Here is a 17,782-nt window from a genome sequence, read left to right on the forward strand (position 1 = left end):
GGAGGTCTGAGAGACATTGTAAACTGTTTGCATCGCTGGCAGGTGTGGGAGCTTGTGTTTAAATCTGGCCTGGCTGTGCCAGAATGCTTGAATTTAATTATTGGGCTGTCCTGCCTCGAGGTGGGTGGAAGGTGGAACCAGAGAATATGCAGGAATGGGTTAGCTGTGTCCTGGGTCACATCCTTGCCGGCTGGGGATCAAAGAACAACTACAAGCAAGTGTGGTCCTGGTGATGGATCACTTGGATTGTTCTGTAGGCTGATGCCTGAGATTTCTTTTTTTTTAAAGATTCCATCTACGCCCAACGTGACGCTCAAACCCACAACCCCAAGATCAAATGTCACGCGCTTCACTGACTGAGTCAGCATGGCATCCCGTGATGCCCGAGATTTCTGATTGGCCCCGCTCTGCATTGGGGGGGAAAAGAGAGAGCTCCTGGGTCTGCAGCTACATAGCTTGTACCCTTCCTAAGACCTTTGCAGAACCTGGCTCTGCCCTGGGGATTTTCCCTTCTCTCTGTTCTGACCAGCTTCTCTCTCTTGAACTATCTGGGAAGAGGCTTGGAGGAGCGCGTCCCTCGTTATCACCCTGTAGGGGAAAGTCGTGGTTTGTGCTTCAGTGCTCCCACAGCTGTGTTGGCCTCATAGCTGCTCTGGTGCGCCTACTTATGAAACACTCTGCTGGCACCTCCCAACTTTTACTTCAAGCCTCTCTTCACAGTTTGTAATTAAATCTTTGTATGGCTTTTTAATTAAGATTGGCTCTCACAAGCCTGTAAGCCCCAGGAAGGCTGGAGCTGTGTCTGTTCGCTCCTTGCTGTGTCTCCCGGGCCTGGCTGGGGGGCCTGGCGCATGGCGCGGTGCTCAGCAGCTGTCTGTAGTCACGAGGAGTCCAGCCAGGTCGGGAAGACCAGATGGCTGTGAGACACAGCAGTGAGAGAAGAGCATCAGAGCTCCATGCATCCATGGATGCAGGTGCCAAGTCAAGTCTGATCCAGACACGCAGGGACTCAGGGGAGGTGGGGAAGAAGGGGGGCTGTTGGATTCCCAGGGCTGCCATAGCAAAGCAGTGTGAACTCGGGAGTGTAAAACGCAGTTCCGGAGGCTGCAAGTCCAAAATCACAGTGTCAGCAGGGGCCAGGCTTCCGCTGTAGTCCCTTGGGAGGAATGCTTCCTTGCCTTTTCTAGCTTCTGGTGGCTCCTGGCAGAGTCTGTGGTGCTGTTTGGCTTGTAGCTGCATCTCTCTAATCTCTGCCACTGTCTTCCAATGGCCTCTTCTCTGTCTGTCTGTCTGTCTGTCTCTCTGTGTCCTCTCCTCTTTTTCTAATAAAGAAAAATGATAAAGTCCAGTGTGACTTCATCTTAATTTAATGACATCTATAAAGACCCCATTCCAAATAAGATCACACTCAGGTTCTGGGTGGACACACATTTCAACTCTGCGGGGCAGCCACAGAGGTGACCCCAGCCAGTGTTTCCTGTGGTCACATGTCCTGGAAAGAGCTCTGAACTAGACCTGAAGTCCTGGCTTCTCTGACTAGCAGGGAAACCTTTGGAAAATCTTTTTGCTTCTCTGAATCTCAGCTGCTTCATCTGTTCAGTCGGGATGATCACATCTGCCCTGTCCCACCTCCCAGGACTATTATGAGGATCAAATAAAATGGTGGCTTGGAAAGCTCTTTGCAGAGCGTAAGTTAAGATCTATATAATCATCCCTGACCTTCACGAGACATTAACATCGCCATGCTTATCAGTGTCCTTTGGCCTGACCACCCCCCTTTTCTCCTTGCTAGGACCACTGCTTTTACCACGGGACGGTGAGGAAGGCAGAACAGTCCAGTGTCACACTCAGCACCTGCCGGGGAATAAGGTAAGAGGCCCTGACAGTGCTGGCGGAGCACCTGGCCCTCTCTCTAGACAAGTGGTACGGCTGGCCCTGGGCAGGGTCCTTGAGAAGCTGTCCGTTGAGAGTGTATGCCAGCCAGTTCTAAGAAGGGCTGAGCTTGGGAGAGAAGAGGGGAATCCTTGATGATCCACATTTTCACTTGGATTGAGCTCTCTCTTTCCTGAGGAACTTGAATTTATTATTATTTAGGGATGGTGAAGCCAACAGGCCAGGGGATGACTGCCATTGAAAAAATAGTTTATTGTACTCAAGATCCCAAGAGGAGGGGCCCACCACATAGGGAAGCATACGGGTCAGTCATGGGGCAGGGTGTGGGAGATGGGAGGATGTGGGCAAGAGTCTTTACTGTGGTTTCTACAGGAAGAAACAGGCGAAGCAGGGTAAGTATGTTTAGTATTGGCTACTTGGAATAATTCAGTGGGATCTGAGGCACAGGGGCTCTTCCCAGTTGTCTGGAACCTGGCCCTGGGGTGACCAGGGTAGGGGGACAGGGGCCCAGAGGGTGAGAGCCTGAATTTGAAAGTTGTTTACCATCCTGGGAATGGGCCGATCCTGAGAAGGGCAAGGCCTTAGCTGTCAAAGAATCAGAATATCGAAAATAAAAGACAGGGTTCATACAGTTGAAATGAGTGTGAGCACTTATTCCCACTTCTCCTTTGCTCTTCTCTGGTAGAAGTACTTGTAGGCGGTAAGAAAGGAAATGGAAGAGGAGAGGAGAAGAGAAAGGCAAAGCAAGGTCATTTTCAAGAAGATCCAGCTAGGTCCTTGGAAAGGTCCACTGGAAAGAGAATGGCTCTTCATTCTCTGAGCCAGACTCCCTGGGTTTGAGCCAGGAGCAGTTGACCAGCTGGGTGACCCTGGACCTCAGTGGTCTCCTGTGTAACATGTGGATAAGGGGGAAATGTCCCTAGTGTCACAAGGATTGAATGTGTTAATAGATCTCTAACGTTCAGAACTGGCTGGCATAAAGTAGCACTCAACAGCCTCCTGGCCCCTTGCTTCCTAGGTGTGCCCCGTTAGAGGGGCGATATTGACACCACCTGGGAGCCTCTTCAAAATGCAGTATCTCAGGTCCCACCCAGAACAAGTGGATCACAATCTACATTTTACCAAGATCCCCAGGGGATTCATGTGCACATTACAGTTTGTACCTGAGAATACATGTTTCTCAAATACTTGTTTCTCTCCTCCAGCCTATGCTAGTGCTTGGCATATAGTAGGATCTACACATGTATGTTGAAGTAATAAATATCATTCATTTAGACTGTTCCCACTCTCTCTTTCTTTTGGAAAAGAGATGAGGATCTGAAAAACCTGTATTCGAATTGCCAATACTACGGGTTTTACAATTGGGTTTTAATTGCCTATACTACGTGGCACCTATACCCAGTGTGTTGATGAATTGGCACTATGGGGGAAAAAAGGGGCAAAAAAGCCCTGAGTTGTAGTATCTGCCAATATGCTGGTAGAACTACTCCCACCATAACCAATTTAAAGCTATGAACGTGACGTTACTGAAGGCAGCTTTGGGAGGTATGCACACGATGGGCTCCCATGAATTAGTAGGAGGTGTTTCCACTGTGTACCCTTCCTCTCTGTTGGTCAGTTCATTCAGTGACTGTTTCTTTCATTCAAATTAATATCGGGTGCCTACTCTAAGCCCATGTCCTACACAGGTAGAGGAAAGACAGACATTGAAAAGTAATTTTCTGGGCCCTCAGTTTCCTAATCTGTAAAATGGGCGTTGATGATAGGCATGGTAGACCATGTTAAGTGCTGTGTTAGCTCTATAGCACTCTACAGACATATGGGATTATTATCATTTTACAACAGGGAAGCCATGCTAACTAAGACTTACCCCAGGCTCACATGCAAGTGCAAGGCCCCTCATGCTGCAGATCCCATGTGTTTGTTTATAAATTGGACCATGTCTCCTCTGTAAGGCCTCGTGTTGAGTCTGCCGGAGGGAATTAGGCAGGAAACAAGCTTTGGCTGGGAGACCATAACTGTGGCTCCAGATCCCCTGCTCAGATGACCTGGTTGAGCCAAACCAACTGGTCTCCCAGTGGTGTTTACAGGCCCAGCCACCACCACCTGCAGTCTGCAAGTAAACAATGTGTCTCCCAAGAAGGAAGAAAGGGAACATGCAGGTGTGACTTGCTTCTCTCTTCCTCTGTCTCCATGGTCTGGAGCAGTGGGAACTTGGCTTGGACTCTTGCAAATCATTCCTACAGCCGTGCTGACAGGGGGAAACCGGGTGAGCCGTCCATGTGTTTCTATTTTGCATGCTTCCCTCTGGTGCAGTCCACCCATCTGACTTTTCCAGCCTTCTCACTACACACCTTAAGAACTTACGGGTGTCTGTGGGCCCAGCTGACCTCAGAGCCAGAGACACATGCCAGATGTCTCGATTCAGACTCTAGAGAAGGAGAGGCTGCAGCAGCCTTCTAACCCACGTAACCCCCAAGTCACTCCTCAGGCTCATAAAACGATGCTGCAATGGAAAAAATCTCCATCGTGATTGTGCTTCCCTCCCGGGAACATGCCCCTCGTGATTGGAGAAAATAGGTAGGACTTCTACCAAATGGAATCTTCAGGCTGATAATACAAATACAGAGGAGTTCACCTGAGTTTCCAGATTGTTGCTGGGCCCCCTCGTCTCTCCAAAACAGTACTTTGGGTGACTTTAATTGAAGCAGTAATACATGATCATAGTAAAAGCAAATTCGAATAGTACAAAAGAGCGTATAATGAAGGACAGGTTTCTTTTTCACCCAGGATTTTCAGATTCCTCCCTCCCCAGAGGCAGCCATTCTTACCAGTTATCTTATTTATCCTTTTAGAAATACTTTTTTCAAAAAAAGAACATTGATATGTAATATAGTGTTTTGTAATCCCATTTGGGCCACTGACACCTTTGAGAATCACGTGACAGCTGTGGATACTCATAAAATACACAAGTGAAATACCATTTCACTAGGGATGCTGGGTGTCCATGCCCCTGAAGCCTGTCTCTGATCAACGACTCATCCTCTAGATGTCTACCTGACTTTTCACATGTACAAATTCTTTGCAAAGTAACACACAGTATAAATGTGAGGAGGGATGATTATTTGTGAAGAAATCTAGAGAGTACTGAGATGAAGTGATCGTGAGTGAGTCTGTGGGTTCTGGGAGATACACTGTGTGTGTGTGTGTGTGTGTGTGTGTGTGTCCCTAGCTCACTGTCATCAAGAGAGGTATTGATTGCAAAAAAACATTTTTTTAAGTTTATTTATTTATTTTGAGAGTGAAAGCGAGGGGTGCAGAGAGCGAGGGAGAGTCTTAAGCAGGCTCCATGTGGGGCTCGATCACACCAATTGTGAGATCACGACCAGAGCCAAGATCAGGAGTTGGACACTCAATCAGCTGAGTCACCCAGGCACCCCAAAACATTTTTTTACCTCAGTGGTAAGTTGTTTATTTTTAAGGAAAATGCTTATTAAAGATTATTCTTGTACAACTAGTGTGTTAAACATTCAAATAATCCAGAAGTATCCAGTTAAAAGAAGTGCAAGTTGTGTATCCTGTTCCACGGTTCCATCCAATTGCATCTCCATGTATAATCACTGTTGGGGGTGTACATAAATGCAAGGCACACCCGTATGCATACCTGGTGTTTCTTAATCCAAACGAGGTTACCCGGTACATAACATTCTGTAATTGTTTTCCAACTTAACATTATGTCTTAGACACATGTAGATCTACCTCATTCTTTGCATGGCTGCATATGTACATGTGTCTGGCAAGTTCATATACAGAGAAGGATATACAATAAATCATCTGTGGTTTTTATTTGATGCTTCACTCCTACAGTGGCTCTGTCCTCAAAACTCTGGGGCCCCCACTGACTGTGGTTATACCTTACTCCTGCCCAGGACTCAAGTCTGTGAGAGAGGCCAGGGAGAAAGAATATGAGATTAAAAGTGAATGCAAGATTATGTGTGCATGATGGCCTGGAAGGAGCTCAGAACTTAGAGTCAAGGAACCTGTGTTTGAGACCTAGCTCCACGCCTCCTGGCTGTGTGATCTCAAGCTTTCCCCTCCCCAAATCATTTTCTCCTTGGCTTTACCTTGGCTGGGCTGGCACCTCCCATAGGCCTTACTCAGTTTTACAGACGTTGCTCATGGTGCAAGGGCTGCGGGTGGGCGTTGGGGGTGGGGGCTGGTGTCAGGATCCCACTGGGGAGTGAGGAGCCTGTTGATCACAAGACTGGGCTCTTCCCCCTGGCTCTAGCTACTGACCTTGACAAGTTCCTTCTTCTCTGGGCTTTGGTTCCTCTCATCTGAAAAAGGAAGGTAGATCAGGTCACGCAAAGGGCTCTTCCGTGTTGGAAGTTCTGTGTTGCAGAGACAGTGGACAGTCTCAGGGAGCTGGGCACCTGGGGCAGGAGGAGGTGGCTCATAAGTACATGGCAGTCCATCCTTGTCTTCGCTTTGCCAAGGAGTGGCATGGCCTTTCCCTTTTGAATATCTGGCCTTCCTTCTGAAGAACAGACAATAAATGCTACCTGTGTATCAGGCACAGAGTAAGTCTTCACAGGGCAGTACCGTTCAGTCATGACAGGTGTAGATTCCGGACTCAAGCCATTCCTGTTTTAAAACCTGACAACTCGGGACACCTGGGTGACTCAGTCAGTTAAGTGTCCAACTTCGGCTCAGGTCATGATCTCACGGTTTGTGAGTTCAAGCTCTGCATTGGGCTCTCTGCTGTCAGCACGGAGTCTGCTTCAGATCCTCTGTCTCCCTCTCTGTCTGCCCTTCCCCCACTATCTTTCTCTCTTGATCTCTCTCTCTCAAAAATAAATAAACATTAAAAAAAATTTTAAAAACCTGACAACTCACTTTAATTCTCTAGTGTCAGTTTTCTCGCTTATAAAATGGGAATAATCATGACATCATTGGTGGATTTACATTAGGTGATGAGAGCAAGCTCCTTGAGAGCAGGGACTCTCTGATCATGTTGCATCCCCAGCACCTACAACAGCTCCTGGCACATAGTAGGTTCAATATACCTGTGTTGAAGGGCTACCAAATGGCTGCCTATTCGTTCAGTCAGTTATCCCAGCCACAGTGTGAGCCAGCCAGCATTATTGACTTAGCATAATGCTAGTAGACAGCAGAGCCAGAATTCAAATCCAGATGTGTCTCCCTCCTGAGCCCACACTCTCCGCTTGTACCTTGCCACCCTATCCCGGAGGGCGCACGTCACCTATATGCCTTCTGCCTACTGTGCTGCCTTTGATGTTCCCAGTAACTTTTTCTCCTTGGATGGAGACTGGGGAGGGAAGAGGGAAAGCAGGGTAACAGGGTGGTTACCTTTTAGAGCAGCTCTGGATGTAAGGACATGGGATGTGTCCCCTTGGGTTTAGCTCTGAATGGACACGTTCCCAGGAAGCAGTTTGTGCCTGGTTCCTTCAAGGGTGCATTTGGGTAAGTCCTGTGGTTGTTCAGGAGTTAAACATGAATCATTCGCTGCTGCCTGCCTGTCCTGCCCTGCCTGGGTTCCTCTGTATAATTTCATTTATATCAAGCTCCTAACAATGAGAAATAGGCTGGAGAATGGAATGGAGGATAGCGTGTGAGGTCCCAGCCACCCGGCCTCCTGGGCCCCCCTCCCGTGCCCTCTGGCTAAGCTCTGCCAGTGCTTACATTTAGCAAATTAGATCAACTGAGGCTCCTGGAAAGATAAATGACCCGTAGGTGCTCAGGGGAGAGCAGCTAGCAGGATTTGAGGGTGGTGATAGGGGAGGCCCCAGAAACTAGAGTCTCAGAACCCCCCTCCCCCACCATCTTCAAAGCTGGTGCTCACTATAAAGTGCTCAGGCTTGTGCCAGCTTCTCCTCCAAACCAGGCAGTCTGGGAGGGTTGCAACCGTGCCACGGGGTGAGTTACCAAGGAACACAGTAGGGAGGAGGGGAGGGAAGTGGCCAGGAGTCTTACTGCTGGAAGGACCTTTGGTGTCCTTCTGAGCCTGTGTTTCTCAAAGTGTAATCTGCTCACTCCCTGAAGCAGAATCGCCTGGGGCTTTGTGAAAAGACAGGCTCCTGCCCCCAAGCCTGGGCTGCGGGCCAAACTTCCTGAGTGTAACTGCACAGGGAATTACCGGGGGACTTGTTTACAGTGCAGAAGCTCTGGCCTACAGAATCTGAGTCTCCTCCATCTGTATTTTTAATACACTCTGTAGAATATTCTAATAGATAGCTCTGAGAGCTCTGATCCTTGAGGTCTCTGACCCATAGGTTTGGAACTTGCTAATGGAGGCAGACGATGGAGGCAGATGGCATAGAGGTTAAGGGCATGGGGTCCAGAGTCTGCCAGACCTGGCTTTCTAACTTCCCTGGGACTCAGTTTCCTCATCTATAAAATGGGACTCATGATGGTACCTTATAACACTGATGAAATGAAAATGATGATTGTATGCACAATGCCTGGCATATGGTTAACTCTCAAAAAATGGCATCTAAAAATGAAAACTAGGCTAAATGCCTCCTTTGTCTTCTTATCTCCCAGCAGACTGATATCTTACTTCAGACAGGCCAAGCACACCTCAGGGAGAGTTTCTGGTGCCTGTTACTTAACTGGGAATATCTTTCTGATCCACTCTACAGGGCTGTTGTGACAGAGGCAGTGTGAGATTATAGTTAAGGTTGTGGGAACCAGACTGCTTAGGTTCTTACTACCTGTGTGACTTTGGGTCGGTTTATTATCCTCACCTAGCCTTAGTTTCTTATTTGTACAACAGGGATAACATTTGTAAAGATCAGAAATGTTGGTGTGAATAATAAAATACTCAGCACAGTGCCTGGACTATAGCAAAGCCTCTATATAGCCACCATGATTATTATTATTCACCATGCACCAGTCTTTGACTTGATCTCTGTTCTATTTGGCCCAGAGGCTTGTTCAAATGATGCCTGGTCAACTACACTGGAACTTTCACTGGTTCTGTGTGGAACTTTCCACTCACTGGGTATTATCTTCATAGCCACAAACTGATGCACACAAAACCATCATCTGATTTGCGGTCAAGCCCTCTGTTTCCAATGTTTGGAGCCATTGGGAGAAACTGAGGTGACAGGAGGGGCCTTGGTCAGTTGAGATGAGAAGAAAGCTTGGGAACAGGATGCCCGCAGTGGCTCTGCCCTCTGCCCTTTCCTGTCTGGACTCAAGAGCGGATGTGACCCTTGCTCTTCACCCCACTCCCACCCCCAGCTGTTCAGGGGGCACCTTGGGTGTCCTGCTGTGGGGCTGGTCCAGGATTGCTGCGTCAGCCTGGGTGAGGCCGACGGGAAGTCATCAGGCTCCCTGGCACCGGAGTGAGGTCAGCCAGGGATGGATTCCAGGAAGGCTGCTGCTGATCAGAGGCTGGCTCTATCTCTCCCACAAGCATCGCGGGCTCTTCCCAAAGGGCAAAGCCTGGGCAGGGCTTTGGTGGGGTGGAGGCGGAGGTGGAAGCCAGGACAGCCAGAGAGAGGTCCTGCCAGTTTGGAGTGGCAAAGACTGACTTGGAGATACTTAAGCTTTTGAACATTCTGGAGAGAGGAGGGCCTGAGGTTTTGGAGCTCATGAAATGCTGCTGATGCCTCAGGACCTCTTGCTGAGCTCCTTCCTCCCCCAGAGTCCTGACGGAGTGCATTCTCTTGCTATAGTATTCATCTCACTGCATCAAGGATGGCAAATACCTGCTATGTGGGCCTCTACTCACCCTTCCATTGATTATTTGTGATAGTGATTGATAATGAGTCATGGCACTCTTTCTCCCCTTGTGGAGATAAAGCTCTCAGAAGCCTCATTGACGTAGCACTCCCAGGCAGCTGTGTCTAATCCATCAGTGTTAGGAGCGATGAAATCTTTTTGCGCTCTCTGTTATATACTCTAGTGATTTATTCCCATGTTCAGAATCTAAGCTCCGTGGGGGCAAGCACTTTGTCTGTCTTGTTCACTTTTCCATCCTCATCAACTAGTCTGATGCCTGGCACATAGCAGGAGCACAGGAAATACTTGTGGAATGAATGACTGCCCTCCAGTGAGCTGTGAATTACTCAAGGACAGGGATTATATCCAAATCACATCTAGTACAGATTAAGGATTTATTGAGTGAAAGAATATAATGAATGAACACATGTCCTTATTCTGAGTTCAATCGTTGTTTCTCTAACCAAGAAAAAAGAGTAATCACATGTCCTTGGTTGTGGACATCACTTCACTAAAGAGTGGCCTTGTTGTGGCTAGTAGGAATGCCATCGGTAATGCCTCTAGCTTTGGTTTCTGCACACAAAAATTTAATCCATTTAATCATCTGGAGTCCTGTTAAATTAGTAAATTATTTGCATTTACACATGGGGAAACTGAGGCTTGGAGTGATTTTATTTTTTTAAGAGGTTTGTTGAAGTCCATCTGACAGCTTAATGTTGGTGCTGAGACCAGAACTTGGGCCTCCTCACCCCTAGACCAGTGTTTCCTTTCCGGTCACCATACCATTTTTTCCTGAGTCTATAAAGTTTTGACTTTTGATTTGTCATATGCCATGTTTGAGTTTGGGAGGCTTTTGGGAATCCTGGTCTCACCATCCTTTCTATTATTAACTGTCCCAGGTGAGCCTTTTTGGAATCTTTGAGCTTTTTCATAATAAGCTTTTAAAACCTGAAATTGTGTGCCACCTTTCATATGCATGTGCATTTCTCTGGAGAGGAAGTCTAAGTTTGCATCAGATTCTCACCAGAAGTCATTATGCATGACCCATAATAAGGTTAAAAACCAACGATCAAAACCAACATGTCATTTCGCATATGGGGAAACTGAGGCCTGAGCAAGAGACTTTTCCAGGACCATAATCTTTGACCAGAGATTCTGTTTCTCCCATTGACAGAGGACTGATTATGGTGAGAAGTAACCTCAGCTACATCATCGAGCCCCTTCCTGGCAGTGAGGGCCACCACCTCATTTACAGATCTGAACATCTCAAGCTGCCCCTGGGGAACTGTGGGTTTGAGCACTACAAGTCCACCACCAGGGACTGGGTCCTTGAGTTTACGAACCAGACCAAGAAAAGACCTCGCAGGGTGAGTCTCAGTGCAAGAGTCAACCTGGGGGTAGGCTTGTCCCCTCTGAGAATCCTTACTTTGGATCCAGGGGTATTTCTAAATTAAAAGAGATGGCCAAGAAGGAGGAAATTACCTTTTTTTTATAGTCTAAGTTATTATCTTGTTCACTGCTGTGAGATACTCTTGTATGGGATGGGATAAATTGGATGGGAAAAACACTATGACATTTAAAATACCCTGAGATGCCGACTTCAGAAACTTTAAAATGTGAGAAAAGAATTTATGCCTCCCTTTTTGGAATAGCCACTTAACCATATGCACAAAATGCTTGTATTTATGTATACTGAAAATAGAGCTATGTGGTTTAAATGCTTTTTGGGAACTTGACTTTCAGCATGTTCCCTCACAGTATGTTGGCCTATGTACTAGCAAGCCCAGCTCATTACTTTTTGAATATAAAGGACTGGACTGATAGTCTCAGAGCAGCCCCAGTGATAACCAAGATGGCAGGCAGAAGGTGTAGTGAGAGTAATGGCAGCCAGAATGGCTCTAGTGCTGGGTGTAAAGTTAGTAACCAGCACTGCTTATCAACTAGCACTATTTCTTAGTAGTTTTTTTTTTTTCAATATATGAAATTTATTGTCAAATTGGTTTCCATACAACACCCAGTGCTCATCCCAAAAGATGCCCTCCTCAATATCTTAGTAGTTTTTCAAAATGAGGAAACGCTCATCATTTCTACAGCTCTGATCTGCATATATCTCTTTCTTAGATGAAAAGGGAAGATTTACACTCCATGAAGTACGTGGAACTTTACCTTGTGGCTGATTATGCAGAGGTAAGGGGGAGACAAGGGTTTTTGTTTTTTTACAGAAAAGCACTCTTTTGATAGCTTCCATTCCAGGCTTCAAACCACTTTGGGGGAAATGCTGAAACATTGATCTTTCCCCAGTTTGTCATGTGATTTTGGCCTTAAATCTGACCAAGGGCTGTTTTTGCTATTTTGAACAGTTGGGGGGCTGGGGGGAAAAAGGAAAAATCTCTTCTGTCTCCATACATTAATCAGATAGAAAATCAGGCAACTAGTGTTATTTAGATGAACATTTCTTAAACTGAGTCTGAAGATCTTTAGGTTTTGGTGCTTAATCTTAGGGAGTTCATAAATTCTCTATAGAAATTTAAAAAAAAATTTTTTTTTGCAAAGACAAAAAGTGTATTTGCAATCATCTGATTGAATATAATTTTCCAGCCCATGTGTGGGTCCATTTTTGTAATCGTGTTCGTGCCAAATGAGAACCATGGTTCCCAAAGCATCAGCGGCACCTGGGAACTTGTGAGGTGCTAATTCTTGGGCCCCACCCCAGACCTGCTGAGTCCTAATCTATGGGACTGGGGTCCAGGAATCCAATGTTTTAACAAGCCCTCTGGGTGACTCTGTACACAGGCAAGTTTGAGAACTGCTGACCTAAGGAAAAGCTGTCTGCCTAATTCTATATTTCTCAAATCACGCCAGGTTTTCATGGGCCTTGGCTTCTAAGATTTGGTGAACACTTGTCTCTCTCACTCTTTCATTTCATTTGTTCATCAGCGATATCATGATTTTCTCTTATATGTCAAGCACAGTACTTGGCCCCAGGAGATTAAGACAGACCTGCCCCTGACATCAGAGTTTATGGTAGGAGCACAAGAACTCTATAGTTTCAAGTGTGGTAACTGCCAGGATCGGTCTTTATAGAGGATCAGAGCCAAGATAATGAGAAGTGCCCCATGGTTTGGGAATTGGGGTAAGCTCCCACGTGGTGATGTTGAAGCTGACACCTGAAGAATGGGTTCAGGTTTTAGAACCCATATTTGCCTAAATTAGTCATATTTCACCCCCAGTTCTCAGTTCATGTAGTGACTCACCCACAACTAAGCACATCTGGGTATGGAAAGGCACGACGAGCTGAGTACTCCCCATGTTCTAACACTGCCGCCTTGCCTGGGGATCCCCCAGAGCTCTGTCTCATTCCCCATCCAGATGGTGCAGTTACCAGCTCCCCGGAAAGAACTCATCCCAAGGTGGCTTTACCTAGTCCATAATCCCAGAGCACAGATTGTGGAGCAGTGCAAGTTATGGGAAGAACACTAGGCTTCAGGCCTGAAGAGCCGCCTTCAAGAGCATTAGTGGCAGGAGCAGGTGGCCTTGCACTGCCTTAAAGGACAAGGAGTTGTTAACGGGGCAGACAAGTGGAGCTGAAGGGCATTCCAGGCCAAGGGGACATCATGTTCTGCTTTGAGAAGAATTTAGCTTTGTAACTGATGTCAGTATTGGTTTCTCCAGCAGCCTTTCCTTTTTTTTTTTTCTTTTTTCTTTTCTTTTTGTTTTCCTTTCCAAAGACTGGTGTATGTGTAGGGTAGGAGAGCAGTGTGGGGAGAAAAATCTAAAGCTGATTTAAAAACTGAGGCTCCGCCGTCATGGGGAGAGGTAACAGATGCTGGCACCTGCCCAGCAGGACTGCCTTACAGTGAGAGGGCTGCTGGAAAAGAGCTGAGTTCCTGACTCCAGGACATTTTTCCATTTAAGCTTTTATTAGATGATCTGAGATCATCTAATACAGTGGTCTTGAAACTTTTTTTTTTTTTTAGCCACAGAATCTTTTGTTCAGATGAAAGCTCCTGGTACCCTGCTGCTCTAATGTAAAGGTGGGGTGATCCTCCCCTCTGGCCCCGCACTCGCCACAGTGGAATCTTGCTTCAGGGTTCTAAAACCTACTAGGTGCGAAACTCTGGAAGCTGAAGAAGTGGGGGTGGGGTAGGTATTGGGTGGGCACCTTTAGTCTCTTGACCTTCAGGGTCACAGCAAACCCCCAAGAGGAAAAGTGGCTCCCAAGGTGCATCTAGGACTGGGGTGTGGTCTAGAGCCATCTTCCTGTTCCAGAGTAGAGAGCCTCCAGCACCAGCCTCATAGGCATTGATGATAGGCGGTGATTCGTGCAGCCTGTGGATCGGGAATATGCTCATTTCTCAGCGTTCTGGGCTTTGAATGATTCACTGGAGTGGGACGTAATCAGCCAGGCTGGGTTCACAGGCTCACAAACCCCCCGCCTCCCCACACCACTCCTTCCTGACTCCCTTTTCAAGTGATCTCTTACCTTCTGCAGGCAGAAATGTATCCCTGACAATTAATTAATCTGAGAGGTTGGGAAGACAAGGCAGGGCAGGGCTGCCTTATCTGTGATTTACAACCTGATGCTGAGACAGGCCAGGCTCCTTCTCTGGGCTCTGAACTCAGTGCAGGGAGCAGAGCCGCAGAGAGAGAGAGTTGTTGCAGTAAAAATGACCAGGCAGCTGCTCACTCCCTGGGCCTAGGTGGGAGGGCCTGGGGTGGTTCTCTGTTTATTCAGTCCTCAAGTGAAATGGGAAATCTAGGCGGGGAAAGTGCAAGATAGGATGTTGCAAGATGATGCAGGATAGTTGTAAAAACAGGCATGCAAAGTGCTTTCATATTCTGGTCAGAATGTGGGGTAGTTGGGAAAGGCCAGGTGGTGACCCTGTTTTACTTCCTGTGTCACCCTAGAAAGTATTGAGATATTTCTTTCTTTAGATCAGGGGTCTGCAAATTATAGCCTATTGCCAAAACCAGCCCACCACATATTTTTGTAAATAGAGTTCTACTGGAGCAAATGCTCCCTGCTGTGTGTATTGTCCATGGCTGCTTTTGAACTGCAGTGGCACAGTGGAGTAGTTGAGATGACACAATGTGTCTTGCAAAGCCTCAAATATTTACAATCTGGCCATTTGCAAAAAGTTTGCTACTCCTGCTTGAGACTCTTAGACAACAAGGTACATTACTTAAACTACCGTGGTAACATCAGGCAGCTGTTTGAAGATAGGATTAATATATTTGAATATTAATATATGTGAAAAACAATGAAATCTGATGTTCTAATAAATATTCGGTAAATGCTACAACACTTTCTCTGCAGGGAGACCAATTTAGAAATGGGAAGACTCCATAAAGAGAAACTTCAGGATTCACAAGTCATAGGTCCAAGTCATGGGGCTTTGCATTAAATTTATCTCTGTAAAAGGCAATGGTGAGGTGAGATGATTGACTGTTCTGATGAGTAACAGTCCTAAGGAAGCCCAGGAAAGTCCAAAAGCAGTGGGAGAATAAGAAATGGTGGGTTTCTCCCCTGTATCATGGCTGGGACACACACCCGTGCCAACAAATACCCCAGAGTGTTTTATTTGGCTGTTCTTTGTGTTTTTTGCTTGGATATTTTTGCAGGATGGGGTGGAGGAAGGATGTGAAGGGTTGGAATTGAAGTAATGTATATAAGTGTGTATATAAGATAAATCACATAAGTTTTTATACAACAATAGCAGTGTACAGGACATGCCCATAATTTGCAAATTTAGGTTGCAATTGTAGCAAATTTTATCTTTACATTGTGAAGCTTTCCTTCATCATTGCAGCTGAAAGAGATCTATCCCATTCAGGCAGGAATGATAAATGTGAGGCTATACACTGAAATGTCTCCCTCCTGGTACCCATGGCAGACATTTATAATCGAGCACAGCACTCTTTCCTACTGAACCCCATGCAGTCTCAGAATTTTTGTAGAAAGGCACTGCCATCAGTCTGAGCGGCATGCCAGATGAAGCCTGTTTTCCAAGGGCTTATAGTCCTGGTTGCCAGCACCCATGTGTGTCATTCATGTGGCCTCGTGCAGTATTTATGTGCCCATTTTAATTGTGTACTCCTTGGGGCGCCTGGGTGGCGCAGTCGGTTAAGCGTCCGACTTCAGCCAGGTCACGATCTCGCGGTCCGTGAGTTCGAGCCCCGCGTCAGGCTCTGGGCTGATGGCTCGGAGCCTGGAGCCTGTTTCCGATTCTGTGTCTCCCTCTCTCTCTGCCCCTCCCCTGTTCATGCTCTGTCTCTCTCTGTCCCAAAAATAAATAAACGTTGAAAAAAAAAATTAAAAAAAAAAAAATTGTGTACTCCTTAAATACAGAATCTGCCATTGTTGTTATTTCTGGCTCTCTTTCTGTTTTAATTTAAGGTCCTCTAGACCAGTACCAGGATCTCACACACTGTGTCCTACCTCGTCCCAAACACAAGGCCTTGTCATCAAAGACATTCAGCAGCTATTTGATCAATGTTGATTGATCACATGTAGGGAGTCCTCATGAGATCCCTGTGATGATGGCCTCATGTTGGGGTGATGACCAAAGCAAGGATCAGATTGGTCCCACTTCTAAGCCCCAGTGAGAGTTTGCAGGAGACCTGGTAATTTGGAGGACAGAAGAACAGATTTGATTTCAAGGGCTGGAGGAAGATAATTCAGTTCACTACACAACTATTACATGCCTACTGTGTGCCTGGCACTGAACTGATAGTTGGGGATACCAAGATGAATGTGACCCAGGTTCTACCATCCCTGAGCTGAAACTGTATGTAGGGGCAGGGAGGAGGAAGTCATATAAAAATAACTGCTCATAGAAGACTGGAGAAAATGAAAACTAATTGAAAGACAAGAAATGGGGCACAGGGAGGGGTCCTGGGGTCTCACCTAGCTCTGCTTATTCCATTTAGTTTCAGAAGAATCGCCGAGACCAGGATGCCACCAAACACAAGCTCATGGAGATCGCCAATTACGTTGATAAGGTGAGACCAGGTGTGTACTTTGTGGGAAAGGTGCCAGCACCTTAGAGGTGCTGCAGGGTAGGAGATCACTCGGCCCCTGAGCTGCCTCGTGGATTGGTTACCCAGCCAGTTTCTAAGAGGCAATAGCAATGGTATAGAGGCTCAGGGTGGTCATGACAAAGCCCTCAACTATGTGACCTTAGCCAGGTAACTTACCTTCTTTGGTTTGCAGTTTTGTTTTGTTCTGTTTTTAATTTACAAAGTAGAGGGCGTGGCTTAAACCAATGGCCTGCAATTATTTTTGTTTTTCTGGTGGAATCCTTCTTTTAAATGAAATCTTAGGACGATGTCTAATATAAAAGTCAGACGAAAACAGACTGCTCTAAACCAAAGCAAGGGTGAGGATCTGAAGTGATGTCCTCTCGCTTCTTCCCCTCACCCCTGCAATGGTTGCTGGGTAACCTAGTTTAAGAATACTTTAAGGTTAAAAAAAAAAAAAAAAAAAAAAGACTGCTTTAAGGTTCTCTGAGGTTCCTTCCAGGTATAAAGCCCAGAAATTTTCTGACTTAGGGGAGAATTGAGGTAGGTCAGCATGGGAAAAGTACAGGGCCTTAAAAGTTGAGTGGGTTGTTTTGGGCAATCTGTATAGTCTCCATCTGTAAAATGATTCTAAAATTATTTGTCTCTTAGAAAGTCTTTGTGAATGGTTAGCTTTCCTTGATCAGGCCCTTTTAAACATGTCCTTAGGAAATACCCAAATTCTTGAATTTTCCTAGAGCAGGCTGGTCGGGGACTTGGAAATACTTTATGTGAAACTGCAAACTGCAGTGGAAAAGATAAACCTCTTGATAGGCTAGTAGTAAATAGTTTTTAAAAGTAGATTTTAATATGTTTGGGGTCACAGGTCTCTCGAGAATCTGAAAACATTTATTGTATGGTTTCAGGGCACTCATAGCACTTCTGAAGCTTAATTCTGGGCCTGTTAGGGATTCATGGATCCCAAGTCTACAGGGGAAATTATTATTATTATTTTTTTGGCCACTAATAGATAAAAAAGATAACTTAAATTTTTTTTTATGGATTTTCAAGCAAATTTGCTAGTGTTCTGAAGTCATCAGGTGAGAGGGTCTGGGGTCTGTGTTTTTGTTTTGGCCTAGAT

General features: G+C 46.1%; 1 protein-coding gene across 1 annotated transcript in view; it reads left to right on the top strand.

The window, feature by feature from the left end:
* Positions 1-17,782, top strand: part of ADAM19 (ADAM metallopeptidase domain 19) — an 80,868-nt gene that overhangs the window by 36,323 nt on the left and 26,763 nt on the right. The window contains exons 5-8 of the mRNA XM_047091888.1: positions 1,793-1,869; positions 10,817-11,009; positions 11,764-11,829; positions 16,573-16,644. Of these exons, the coding sequence (XP_046947844.1) occupies positions 1,793-1,869; positions 10,817-11,009; positions 11,764-11,829; positions 16,573-16,644 (408 nt within the window). The remainder of the gene's footprint in view (positions 1-1,792; positions 1,870-10,816; positions 11,010-11,763; positions 11,830-16,572; positions 16,645-17,782) is intronic.

Source organism: Lynx rufus, unplaced genomic scaffold (assembly GCF_022079265.1).
Source record: "Lynx rufus isolate CCGP_SWC_20201006 ecotype Redwood Valley unplaced genomic scaffold, mLynRuf1.p SCAF_1, whole genome shotgun sequence".
NCBI classification, from domain to species: Eukaryota; Metazoa; Chordata; class Mammalia; order Carnivora; family Felidae; genus Lynx; species Lynx rufus.